The sequence below is a fragment of the Schistocerca gregaria genome, chromosome 3, assembly GCF_023897955.1.
Source record: "Schistocerca gregaria isolate iqSchGreg1 chromosome 3, iqSchGreg1.2, whole genome shotgun sequence".
Classification (NCBI taxonomy): domain Eukaryota; kingdom Metazoa; phylum Arthropoda; class Insecta; order Orthoptera; family Acrididae; genus Schistocerca; species Schistocerca gregaria.
Genome location: NC_064922.1, coordinates 275,615,658 through 275,629,305, shown reverse-complemented (window position 1 = coordinate 275,629,305; position 13,648 = coordinate 275,615,658). Strand labels below are relative to the sequence as shown.

The 13,648-nt window shown below is 42.6% G+C and overlaps 1 protein-coding gene across 2 annotated transcripts in view; it reads left to right on the top strand.

Annotated features, from left to right (window-relative positions):
- The window catches only part of LOC126354785 (proton channel OtopLc-like), a 223,333-nt gene that overhangs the window by 80,317 nt on the left and 129,368 nt on the right, over nucleotides 1–13,648 (top strand). The window contains exon 1 of one of the 2 annotated variants that reach the window (XM_050004693.1): nucleotides 4,298–4,403. The exons of the other annotated variant lie outside the window; for it this stretch is intronic. Within the exon in view, the coding sequence (XP_049860650.1) occupies nucleotides 4,384–4,403 (20 nt within the window). The 5' untranslated portion in view covers nucleotides 4,298–4,383. Of the gene's footprint in view, nucleotides 1–4,297; nucleotides 4,404–13,648 lie in introns of those variants that run through there. 2 annotated transcript variants of the gene reach the window in all.

Here is a 13,648-nt window from a genome sequence, read left to right as displayed (position 1 = left end):
ACCAGATGGCAGTTATAATAGTCGAGGGGCATGAAAAGGAAGCTGTGGCAGAGAAGGTAGTAAGGCAGGGTTGTAGCCTATCTCCGATGTTATTCAATATGTACACTGAACAAACAGTAAAGGAAAACAAGGAAAACTTTGGAATAGGAATTAAAGTTCAGGGAGAAGAAATAAAAACGCCGAGGTTTGCCGATGGCATTGTAATCCTGTCAGAGACAGCAAAGGATTCAGAAGAGCAGTTTAACGGACTGGATACTGTCTTGAAAGGAGTATATAAGATGAACATGAAAAAACCAAAACAAGGATAATGGAATGTAGCAGAACTGAAGCCGTCAATGTTGAAGGAATCAGATTAGTAAACGAGGCACTTTAACTAGTGGATGAGTTTTGCTATTGATGATAGCCGAAGCAAAGAGGATATAAAATGTAAAGTTGCAATGACAAGAAAAGGGTTTACGAAGAAGAAAAACTGGTTAACATCAAATAGAGATTTAAGTATTAGGAAGTCTTTCCTGGAGGCATTTGTCTGGAATGTAGCAACGTATGGAAGTGAGACATGGACGACAAACGGTTTCGATAAAAAGAGAATAGAAGCATTCGAAATGTGGTGCTACGGAAGAATGCAAAAGATTAGGTGGGTCGATCACGTAAGTAGTGAGAAGGTTACTGAATAGAATTGGGAAGAAAAAAAAATTGTGACACAATTTCTCATTCTGGAAACATCCCCCAGGCTGTGGCTAAGCTATGTCTCCGCAACATCCTTTCTTTCAGGAGTGCTAGTTCTACAGGATTCGCAGGAGAGCTTCTGTAAAGTCTGGAATGTCGGAGACGAGGTACTGGCAGAAGTAAAGCTGTGAGGGGGCGTGAGTCGTGCTTGGGTAGCTCAGGTGGTAGAGCACTTGCCCGTGAAAGGTAAAGGTCCCAAGTTCGAGTCTCGGACCGGCACACAGTTTTAATTTGCCAGGAAGTTTCATATCAGAGCACACTCCGCTGCAGAGTGAAAATCTCGTTCTGGAAACATCCCCCAGGCTGTGGGTAAGCCATGTCTCCACAATATCCTTTCTTTCAGGAGTGCTAGTTCTGCAAGCTTCGCTAGGAAGCTTCTGTAAATTTTGGAAGGTAGGTGACGAGGTACAGGCAGAAGTAAAGCTTTGAGGACGGGTCTTGAGTGGTGCTGGGGTAGCTCAGATGGTAGAGCACTTGCCGGTGAAAGGCAAAGGTCCAGAGTTCGAGTTTCGGTCCGGCACACAGTTTTAATCTCCCAGGAAGTTTCATATCAGGGCACACTCCGCTGCAGAGTGAAAATCTCATTCTGGAAACATAGATAATGGTTTTTCTTGTTAAGTAGGTGTGAGTTTTCCTGTTGAAATTATTTTCTCTAAAGAAGATATATCCATTTACGTTCTCCTTTATTCGTTATGTAGACTATTTCTTTGTCCAGTTGTTATAAAACGTAAATAACTTTTTACTTGCAATTGTTTTGGCTCTAGTAGGAAAAATACCAGGCCCTCATGCAACCTTTTCAATATGCCATGCGAACAACAAAATGAAGATATGCATCACCATAATACGAGTGAGTTCCTGGAGAATTCGTTGTCTTTCGATGTTAGCAGACAACGCCACAGTCTGTAGCTTACTCAGGATTTTAGAACAACACACTCGTAACCACTGACGTCACTGTTCCACTCGCGACGTGGTCGCCGGATGATTTACTTGCAAGCAAATGTTACGCACCTATATCAAGTAGCCGATTTTCGCCACATACTTGTTCATGTAGAACAGGCTCAAGACTCCATGTGTCACAAGAATCAGGTCCCAATTTAAACGTGGCAACGCTGTTTCTGCCACGTCAGCGTCGGGAACGCCGAGTGCGAATGTTCCTTCCCGCTCCGACTATTTCCTTCGGCCCCCTGCCGAAGAAACCGTCGGTCGGTATTCTCGAAGAGTGCTGCTCGGTTAGCAGCGACCCAGCCGAAGGCTACGGCACTGCGAAGACGTGCTGCTGTTCGACTGTGGCGCCAATTGCCGTGTGTTAGCGGCCTCCGGCTAAGCGCTCTAATGAATGAGGCGGGCACGAGTGGCCACGCCATTGTCACCGCAAGCCCGTGCAAATAGCGTGCGCAAACTGCAGGGCGGGGGGCCTGCTCCTGGGTGGACGGATGAAGCGACTGACTGTGTGAGATACACTGAAGAGCCAAAGAAACTGGTACACTTGCCTAATGTTGTGTAGGGCCCCCACGAGCACACAGAAGTGCCGCAACAAGATGTGACATGGACTCCACTAACGTCTGAAGCATTGCTTGAGGGAACTGGCACCATGAATCCTGCAGGGCTGTCCATAAATCGGTAAACGTACGAGAGGGTGGCGATCCCTTCTGAAAAGTACGTTGCAAGGCATCCCAGATATGCTCAGTAATGCTCATGTGTGGAGTGTTTGATGGCCAGCGAACGTGTTTAAACTCAGAAGAGAGTTCCTGGAGTCACTCCGTAGCAATTCTGGAAGTGTGGGGTGTCGCATTGTCCTGCTGGAATTACCCAAGTCCGTCGGAATGCACAATGGGCAAGAATGGATGCAGGTGATCAGACAGGATGCTTACGTACGTGTCACGTATCAGAGTCGTATCTAGACGTATCAGGGGTCCCATATCATTCCAACTGCACACGGTTCACACTATTACAGAGCTTCCACCAGCTTGAACATTCCACTGCTGACATGCAGGTACCATGTATTCATGAGGTTGTCTCCATACCCGCACACGTCCAACCGCTCGATTCAATTTGAAATGAGACTCTCCCGACAACGTAACATATTTCCAATAGTCAACAGTCCAATGTCGGTGTTGACGGGCTCAGGTGAGGCGTGCTTTCGTACGATGATGGTCCGTTCCATAGTCCTTGAGCTGACACATGTTGATGGCCTAGCAGTGAAATCTGCAACAATTTGGGGAAAGTTTCCACTTTTGTCACGTTGAACGATTCTCCTCAGTCATCGTTGGTCCGTTCTTGCAGGATCTTTCTCCGGCCGCAGCGGAGACATGATGTTTTACCGGATTCACGGTACACTTGTGAAATGGTCATACGGAAAAATCCCCACTTCATCGCTGCCTCGGAGATGCTGTGTCCCACCGCCCGTGTGCCCACTATAACACCACGTTCAAACTCATATCTTGATAACATGCCATTATAGCAGCAGTACCCGATCTGACAACTGCGCCAGACATTTGTTGTATTATATAGGCGCTGCCGACCTCAGCACCATACTCTGAAGTGTTGTATATGTACGTACTTGAATACGCGCGCCTATACCAGTTTCTTTGGCGCTTCAGTGTAAGACGATCCAAGCCTTCAACTAAGACGCTGAAAGATTTATGTTTTTCAATAGAACTTGATGAAAACGTTGGTGAACACCCAAGAAATAATTTACACAACAGTAGATCTTTTGAGATACAAGTCCCGTGTACCGCAGGGCAGCGATACCGATATTACCAAAAGCGTAACCATGGCCTAACCCGGAAACGGTACATGTGGGCAGCAGCCCCACCGTCTCTCACATGACTCCATTGCCTCTTTCTACCCACCACAAAGCACCACCGCCTCATACATATAATGTGAATATTATATCAATGAAACCGGCAAACTGTAGGGACGGATTCCTGACTGGAAATGAACAGAAAGCGTCCTATGAACATGCATCCGCAAATGGATGGTGTGCATGCGACGACAATAAGTCCTCATGGTACACTAAAGAGGCGAGTTGCTGCTTGTTTCTGACAGCTTAATTTAATAATTATGCCCACCTTCTTAATCCACATTGTATGGTGAATGAAAAACACAAATTTACATTAAAACTAAATAATTCAAGAAAACTTTTTCCACCTTAGCAGCTCTCATCTGAACACTGTATCCCTTTTTAGATCAAACACGATATCGCTAACTCGCCACGCAGGTTTGCTAATAGAATGATGAGTGCGATAAGAGACAGCGCGAACATGTGACACTATGAATGAATAAGTAAGAGCATTCGTCATAGATTGAAGATGGCTGTTTGTAAAAATTATGCCAAACCTGTCGGGGAAAACGTGGAAGTTGAAAGACGTCGACTGTCTTTGGCGACGTCTCACAAGTGCGCAATTGCGTCGCTCCCCAACTCTTGGTTTTTGCAAAAATATAGCTTTTACAAAATTCTGCACTCCCCGTCTGCTGCCGCATTTATCTCGGTGTAGATGCGCACTGATACGTCTCGCAGAGCTCAAGGACTTGGACTTGCAAGAGCCAATCAGAGGCTTGGCGCGAATTTAATTTAGCGAGAGCACGGTGCGGTGGAACTGACATCACTCTGGGCTACGTTGTGATACGGTACAGTCGCCGACCTGCCGTTTCATCATGCTGCAGCACATCAACGGGTGAGATCACTTTATGCTCTTGGCTAAAGCACGTTTCCACACTTGTCTCGCTTACCGTTTCCAGCTACGCGTGTCATTTTAGATTCGTGTTTCTCGTGTTGTAATTTCTCTCACAGCATGTTTACTTAATATGTTATGTAACACAGTATTCCTTCGTGTTAGGTTCTGAAATATTGGTGCAAGTGGATAAACATATACAGTTACGCTTCTTTCATATGTGATCCCTCGTGCAGAGGACTCCCTCCCTCTCATTTGTCAGCAGGCAGATTCTGTAGATCATCTTATTTATTTAATTGTGTAGTTAAATTAGGAACTTAATGGCTTTTGTGTAGAATTCGAGATGGAGTGCAGTCATTCGTTTAGGGCTGCCTCATGCGTAACCAAATTATTTGAATATTATATGGTCGTTGCAAAAAGTATCAGCATTTGTCTACGCACTATGTTAGAATTTCTCCTTGCGTGAGCATGAAACCACGTGACTTCGATAATTCACGACTAGTCCCATTTAAGGGCTCTCATGCTACAAGTAATGTACTTCCTTAGTAGAGTTACGCAGTATGCTTCATCTTACGTAACGTTTCAGCTCAGCAGTATGAACTGTTGTTGCGGTTTCACACTGAATACAGTCCCGCCACCAACAACTCACATCTGTACTTTACATAATTTCGTCGATAATTTTTAGGGTTGAATATTTCATTTTCTTGTACATTTAGATACAGATAGTACACGCTGCAAAGACATTTGCACTGCACGAATTCATTACACGAAGGAGCCATTAGCCTTGTAGATTTCCATGCTATGTCTAATTAATCAGTTTCCTCCAGAAACACATCTATGAAACCTCTATTGTGCTTTAGGAAAATTTAACTTTCTGTGCCGGCTTGTGTGTCCGAGCGGTTCTAGGCGCTTCAGTCTGGAATCGAGCGACCGCACATTCGAATCCTGCCTCGGGCATGGATGTGTGTGTGCTCGTGCTACGACCTTCTGTGTTTGACCAGCCTCCAGTCGCCCTAGTATTTTACTCCTCATAACGTCATCAATATGTGTTCTTTGAGCCATTTTCAACACACAGTCACCATTAGCACGTCTGTAAACGTCTGCACACTTACTCTCTGCACCGTACTCTAACATGCACCAACACACCTCTGAATATGTGGACCGCTACCAGCGCCACCGTGCGACGACCGCAGGTCAAATGCACCGCATGGTCATACCCCGAGGTGATTTAAACCCGGAAACCGCCCACCAGAGCGTTGTTTCACTATGTATCAGCATTGTCCTTCATTTATGAGTATGAGTGTATATTACGATGCCATGCAGGAAGAATATAATTAATTATTTGATACAGAAAGAGCAAAATATTACTACAATCGACAGACGGGATTCCTTTTTCAGTAGATCAAGAATTTGTAGGCATGCAGAATATGGAGAAACTGGTGGTATGAATAGTTCTGAAGTCTCACAAATAATTCCACTGTCAGTTGTAATTGTTTTCGATGGAGTGGAACGAAGAGTATGGAGGCTTTATATATAACGGCAAAGTACTTTAGTTTAGTCAAGCAGCATGTCTGGAACGATTTTTCTATTTAATATTCGCTTATGTTGAAGTTGTGGAGGAAAATTAGAATATCGAGAATTGACTGCACACTACCCACATTGCAGGGTGAGAAAAAAAATTCTTTCTGATTTGATGTATTGTAGGAGGGACTCACTTTGAAAAACACAGTACATTTCCCAAGCTGACTGCCATTAAAGATAATGCGACATTTGAAGAATTCATTGTGGCCATAAAAGAATTATCAGGAGAGTTTTGAGGTCACTGTCAATCTTTCATCTGTTTTCGAGCATTTTTCGAGATCATTTTACATTTCAACTGAAGGAGCACCTGTGCATGTGCGGATGTAATTGACTGACCTACGAGCGATTTCCCGTTTTAATAACCAATCCCTCTACGTTAAAACTGTTTTCCTCAGATACACTTTTCATGGCTACATAATGAAATTGAAGAAGTGCTATAATATTTCGATCGACATTTTTGAGTCATCAGTCTTTTGTCTGGTTTGATGCGACCCACCACCAATTCCTTTCCTGTGCCAACCTCTTCATCTCAGAGTAGCACTTGCAACCTACGTCCTCAATTATTTGCTGGATGTATTCCAATCTCTGACCTCTTCTAAAAGTTTTTGCCCTCTGCAGCTCCCTCTAGTACCATGGAAGTCATTCTCTTACGTCTTAAAAGGTGTCCTGTCACCCTGTCTCTTCTCCTTATATTTTCCTTATATTCCTTTCCTCCCCGATTATGCACAGAACCTCATCATTCCTTACCTTATCAATCCTCCTAATTTTCAACATTTATGAAACCAAACAAGTCATGGTTACGTCGCAAATCTGTGAAACTGTCGGCATCTCTCTGTGTGCAGACAGTTTGTACCGATAATAGTTATACAGTGTGTATCAAAAAGAATCATCCGATTTAGAAAAATTGTAAGTTTATGTTATTTGAGATATGTGCCTGAAAAGACTACTGCTGGGAAGTGTTTTACATGGTCTCCGCTAGGTAGCAGGAGTGTGCACCCACTTCAGTTCTACTAAAAATGGTGTCGGGACATCAGAGAGCGTTTTGCGTTTTGCGCAGTTCGGGTCAGTAATAACTGTTCAACGTGACTTTCGTACTAGGTATCGTGTGTATCCTCCTAAAGCACAGAGCATTAGACGATGGCATGAAAAATTCCGAGAAACAGGTTGTTCGTGTAAAGACATAACGCCGGGCCGTCCGCAACTGTCCGACACAGACGTCGAACGCACCAGCCATAGTTTCAAAAGGAGTTCGCAGAAATCCGTTCGCCGTGCAGCTCGATAGCTCAACATGCCCCCGATGCCAAACTGGCGTGTGTTGCGTCGACATTTACACATAAAAGCATACAAAATTCAGCTACTGCAAGCTCTTCGTGAAGATGACAAACAACAACGTATGGAGTTCTGTAATTTCGTTCTTGGAAGGTGGAGAATTCCTGTTCTCTTCCCAGCTTAGTGTTTAGTGACGAGGCGAAATTCCATTTAAATGAAAAGGTGAATCATCATAATGTGAGAATATGGAGCACGGAACGACCACATTAAGTTGTACAACATGAGAGGGACTCATGAAAATTTAATTTTTTTCTTGCAATTTCACTTTTACAGGAAACACATATCTCGATATGCTTGAGAACTTTCTATTCCCACAGTGGGAGACTGCTTTGAACGACTTCATTTACCAACAGGACGGGGCACCGCCACACTGACATCTGGAAATGCGGGAGTTTTTAAATCGAAGGATTTCCGAACGATGGACCGGTCGCACTGGACCAAATGTTTCAGCCTTACATTACTGGCCTCCATGATAACCGGACCTGACTATGCGATTATTTAGTGTGGGAGTTTATAAAAGACTCTCTTTATATTCCTCCGTTACCATCAAAAATGAATGAACGGAGACATCACGTAGCAGCAACTGTGGAAGCTGTAACTCAAGAGCTGGACGCTGTGGTCTAGCCGTTCTACGCGATTCAGTCCAGAACCACGCGGCTGCTACTGTCGCAGGTTCGAATCCTGCCTCGGGCACGGATGTGTGTGATGTCCTTATGTTAGTTAGGTTTAAGTAGTTCTAAGTCTAGGGTACTGATGACCTCAGATGTTAAGTCCCATAGTGCTTAGAGCCATTTGAGCCATTTAAACACGGTACGTTTGCAACTTCCTCCTCTCCCACCCTCTCACGCTCATATAGCGTGGCGTGCCCGTAGCGGAAATGTATCTGTGAGGTTGAGCGCAATGGCACTCGTGCCAGCGAGCGGTCCCTGAGCTGAAATTATGGTCGCCCCTGCTCTAAATCATTCTTTTAGTGCCTGCAAGTCCCCTACGCTGTTGCAGCAAGTGCTGTACACATTCTGCTAGATGCGCCATGTCGTATGTTTATTTCCAGGGAATGTCTAATGGCCTTCCTCACATGACCTGTTTGCCGCGACCATTGGGCCTGCGACTGCCGAAAGCGAATCTAACAGTCCTACAAAAAAATATCTGCCAAAGTGGCATAAATCCAGAGAGTAATTTTGCTATTCTTTGTCACTATTGTAGTAGCTGCTAAGATGTAACATAAGCTGGTCTAGCTGACTACCTTATCTGGCATTTTTGAGAAATCAGGGTTCTAGATTTTAAGAATGTGTTGAATATCATGAGAGACCATCTGTCATTAACGAGAGGAATTAGTGTAACCATTTAAGATGGTACTTTAGAAGTTTGCACTTACTACAGCAGAATTATGTTTCTCTTTATTTCCTTTTTTTATCTTCCACCAAACGCTTGTATAGCTACAACGATTCATGTATCTAGGGAAAGAAGCAACAATCGTTGAGATACATTCGTGCTGAGGAAAAATGAGGTACAATAAGGTATCTTTATGAAATAAAGCTTTATTTATCAATAAATTCATGCACGTATCACAAGTTTGGAAATCTGTGGTATGTTCTTATGAGACCAAACTTCTGAGGTCGTCGGTTCCTTTGCTTACGCACTATTTAATCTAAGTTAAACTAAATTACGCTAAGGACAACACACACAACCCTGCCCAAGGGAGGAGTCGAACCTCCGACGGCGTATCACGGTAAAGACATCGGAGGACGTAACTGCTTCAAATAACATTCACTTATTTGTGATATACACAGTAGTCTGTCAATAAATAAATGCTCATTTGATAGCGATTCCTTGTTACATTTTGAGTATACTTCGGCACGAATGTACAACAATTATTATTGCTCCTTTCCCAAGAGACACAATTAGTTGTTGTAGGGGTAGAAGCACTTGGTGGAAGATTAGTGAACAAAGAAGAGGCATGATACAGGTGCATTATGTAAGCATGAATCGAGTGGGGAGTTTTAGTCTGCCAATTACAGCACGCGATCATCTTGTGTTTTGGAGTGGCTTCTGAGCATTCGTGTTGCTGAGTTTTTGGTACTAAGTTTGGCCTTTTTTCGTTATGAGTAAGACTTTGATGTTTTTAATGTGGTTTTCGATTTTATTTGTAATCTAATGGTAGGATCAGACTTTAGTTCCTCAACATTATTTTTATACTAGGTCGATTTATTTATGCATTCCTATGTATTCATGAGTACTACAGATTTACTTTTGTCTTATTTTGTAGCTATTACCCCTTTTCATGTGATTTTACTTACTTCTTAGTCCTTCTTTGTTATCTTCCTGTTTTATTTACAAAGGTTTCTTATGTCTGGGGAAGATTTAATTATTTTACTATCAATTCCATGATTAGTCCTGTATTAATATCAACATTTGGTTTCTCCCCTCTTCTACTACTAGATGTTTTTTGTTACAATATCCCTGGTGCCTGTACTTTCGAATTAGTTCTTGAGAATTTTATACCTAAGATATTTCTTTCTGTAACAATTATGTTGCACATCATCGAATTCATATGCGGGGGGTGGATAGTTGGGTGGATGATGGAGTGGTGTGTGTGTGTGTGTGTGTGTGTGTGTGTGTGTGTGTGTGTGTGTGAGCGCGCATGTGTGAATTCTGCTGCAGTTTTTTTTCTCATAAGCACATTTAGTTTTTCTTTTCTATTCTCTGCTGTTCTGTTGATATTTTCTTAGCCATCTGTTCTGGTTCATCTATCACGTGCAGTAAGATTGTAGGATTGTTCAGGGAAGTCGCTATCTGGATTTGCAAACTGTATCTTTTACTTGTTGGTTCAAGCTTTTTCCCATGCTGTTGCCTAATTTCATTTAACCAAGACCTCTGCGCTTCCAGTTTAGTGTTACCTGCTACTTGAGAATCACTGTTTTACATAAATAAATTTAAAGTCAGCCAATGATAATTACACTTTTTGTTGAATTTCAAATTGTTCCTTGATCTGTGCAGTTGGTTGAGGATCATATTTTATGCATCGTGAGTCTACGATGCAAATGCTTGACAGTAAGTTACAATATTGTTAATACCGGCAGCCATTCTTCCTTAATTGCCGCTCCATTACGTTCGTCAACTGCACTTCCTCGTCCCCTCCCACCGCCACAGCGCACCTTATCTCAACTAGACCTAAAATCAGAATCGAAAATAATAAAAAGTTACATTAGCCAGCCAATAACGTCAATTATATTCTCCTAGTAGAGAGCATTATGCGTATTATCTCCTGGTCTAAACTGGTGTTTGGTGAAGTGACCAAATTCCTAAAAACATTCTAAAAACCTTAGGTGATGATACTTCATTCTCTGTACCGTTCCTTGAACATTATTGACAATAACAGATGTTGCCCCAAATAGCAGAAAACACTATCGTCAAACTTTAATTCGTTTTACTTGAAATACTGCAAAACTACAGTGTACAGTAAGTAAACAAACGGTTTCACATTTTACTCACAAACACCAAGACTGTCTTTCAAATATAGTAAAACAAAAGAAAGTTAATGATTTCGCTGTGGAAATGGCAGTAACTTCAAACCTATTTGCGAAATATTAAAACACGAAATGAAGGCACCTAGGGGATTATGCTCTTGTCTGTTTGCGACACCCACTAGTTCAACAAACATATGGTGAGGTACATATTACTCACAATAGCTACATCTAAAACGCAAACTCTAGCAAAATCGAGTAATAATACGTTTTCAAATTGCTCATAGTATGATGTTGCACCATTTTAGATCCCTGAGTTACGGTAAACAAACTGACATTAGCAATGGCAAACAGCACTTGACGAGAGTGATTTTATGGCACCCTCTCCTTGGCGTATGAAAATTTCTAAGGGGCGGTCTTCAAGAAAGGGGCTTGGCTTAAGAATGAGTTGAGAAATCCGAGTGAACAGTACATTACAAAAGTTGGTAGAGAGCTAATTATGTGTATTCAGTTAGAAGTTCTTTGATAGGCCTGTTTCTAAAAAAGGAGCATGGCTTACAAAACGGGAGGGAGGAAGAGGGAGGGAGGAAGAGAAATATTAGGCTTAGAAAAGGGGTAGGAAGGGCATGAGGGAGTGTGGATCCTGGCTTTGGAAGGGGACATCGCTGGGAAAGGAGGAAGATGATGATATGTGATTTCCCCTGCACCTGCATCTAGACAACCCTACGTTCAAAGTTAAAATTTGTTCAAGAATGTCCATTTCAGTCTTACTACTAATATTAGATATTTCCTTCAGTAATTTCAATATATGCAACTCTGCTTTAAGAAACACTGTATGTGATAAAATGGCTCTGAGCACTATGGGACTTAACATCTGAGGTCATCAGTTCCCTAGAACTTAGAACTACTTAAACCTAAGGAACCTAAGGACATCACACACATTCTTGCCCGAAGCAGGATTCGCACTTGCGACTGTAGCGCTCGCGCGGTTCCAGACTGAAGCACCTAGAACCGCTCGGTCACACTGGCCGGCTCACTATATATGATATTGGACTTAAACATCTATTATAAGTTTTCTTCCTTTTCGTCATTTTTTGTTGCCATTCTATTTAAAATCATCTAGTTAACGAATAAAGTAACTCGTTAAAGATCACAGTAAGATTTTTTTTATATACAACAGTGTACCAAATGAGCTCAGGGTCTCTGTAACTATTTTCATTTTCGCAAAAGGAAAGCGTATTTTAATCTACATAACAAAACACACGTCGTGTGTGAAGATCATTATACTCAAGGAAGTTACGGATATTGAAAAGCGTTCGTTTTAGCATAAACTGAATTGAACAAGTATAAAGAAACTATGTCGTAGAAGGACTAACAGTTTTTACTGCCTTTCTCGTAAATCCTTTGGAAGGACCATGGTAGTGTACTGAGCCACATGGATTCTCAATTCAACTGAACGATGAATTCTCTGACATGTATTGTACATTATCTTGATAAGTATTTGAATTGCTGTTGGAGAATTTATAGGATAGTAGTAATGGGCCATGTTATTCAAAAGGAATATTTCTCGTATCAGGCTGCGGGTTAATAGTTTTCATTGACCTGCTTCTGCGCTTCAGCGTCATTTTTGTCTTCTGAGATAGAGAGATAAACTAGAGTAAGATGGAGTCCACGTGCTCGACTCTCCATCAGTGATCCCTCTGAACAACAAATTTGAATAGCTTACAATTGTACCACTTTGGTTCCTGTGACTTTCCTTTTAGAGCTGAGAGTACAATTCGGGGGGGGGGGGGGGACACCTGTTTTTCTCTCATTATTTCCACTCATATTACGTATTACAATGACTGATTTATTCTGATGGCCAATAATACAAGCAACTGGCAGTGCAAACCGGACATTCAAGCACGATTAGCCGCTGTCGTTTCCTCCATTATGAAGAAAAGGGACACAGTGCTCCTGTTGGGAACTCAGCAGAATAGTACGCAAGATCCATACTCCGTACAAGCATCAATATACGAGGGTTATTTGTTTATCAAGCTCCGACCGGTCGCGAAATGGAAAACAGAGTGAAAATCAATTTTATTTTTTGTTTGGAACACTTGGATACACCTTTAAACTACTTCTCTACATAGCCACAGCTCCGACTTACACATTTGTCACCGGCCGTGACGGCCGAGCGGTTCTAGGCGCTTCAGTCTGGAAACGCACGACCGCCACGGTCGCAGGTCCGAATCCTGCCTCGGGCGTGGATGTGTGTGATGTCCTTAGGTTCGTTAGGTTTAAGTAGTTCTAAGTTCTAGGGAACTGATGACCTCAGATGTTAAGTCCCATAGTTCTCAGAGCCATTTGAACCATTTTACACATTTGTCAAACCTACGTACCAGCTCGTCATAGAAGGCAGCGGCCAATTCTTACCGACAACTCACTACTGGAGGTTGTAGCTCGTTGACTGTGCCGGATTATTGTTTTCATGTGAGCGGAGATAAAACTCAGAGGGAGTCAATTCATGGCTGTACGGTGGGTGTACACTTTCCATCAGAAACGCTCCGGCAGTCTACATTGGCCCTGCAGTGTGCGGCCAAGAATTGTCATGAAGAAAGAAATGCATGATAATTACGCTGTGTGGGCTGCACGAATTCGCCATAAATCTATCACCAGGCACTCGTAGTTGGTGTGAGATATTACTTTGCAGTCATTTTTTACGTGTACGCTGTGCGTCAGGACTGACAAGAGCGACGTCACGCGACCGTTGGACATACTTGTGATACTGCTCAACACATTTGTGCAAAGCTTCATCGTATTTTCATTGTGGTTTCCACATCGCGAACAATCGAAACTTACTCTCCGAACAGCCCTCTCACAAACAGGCATGTC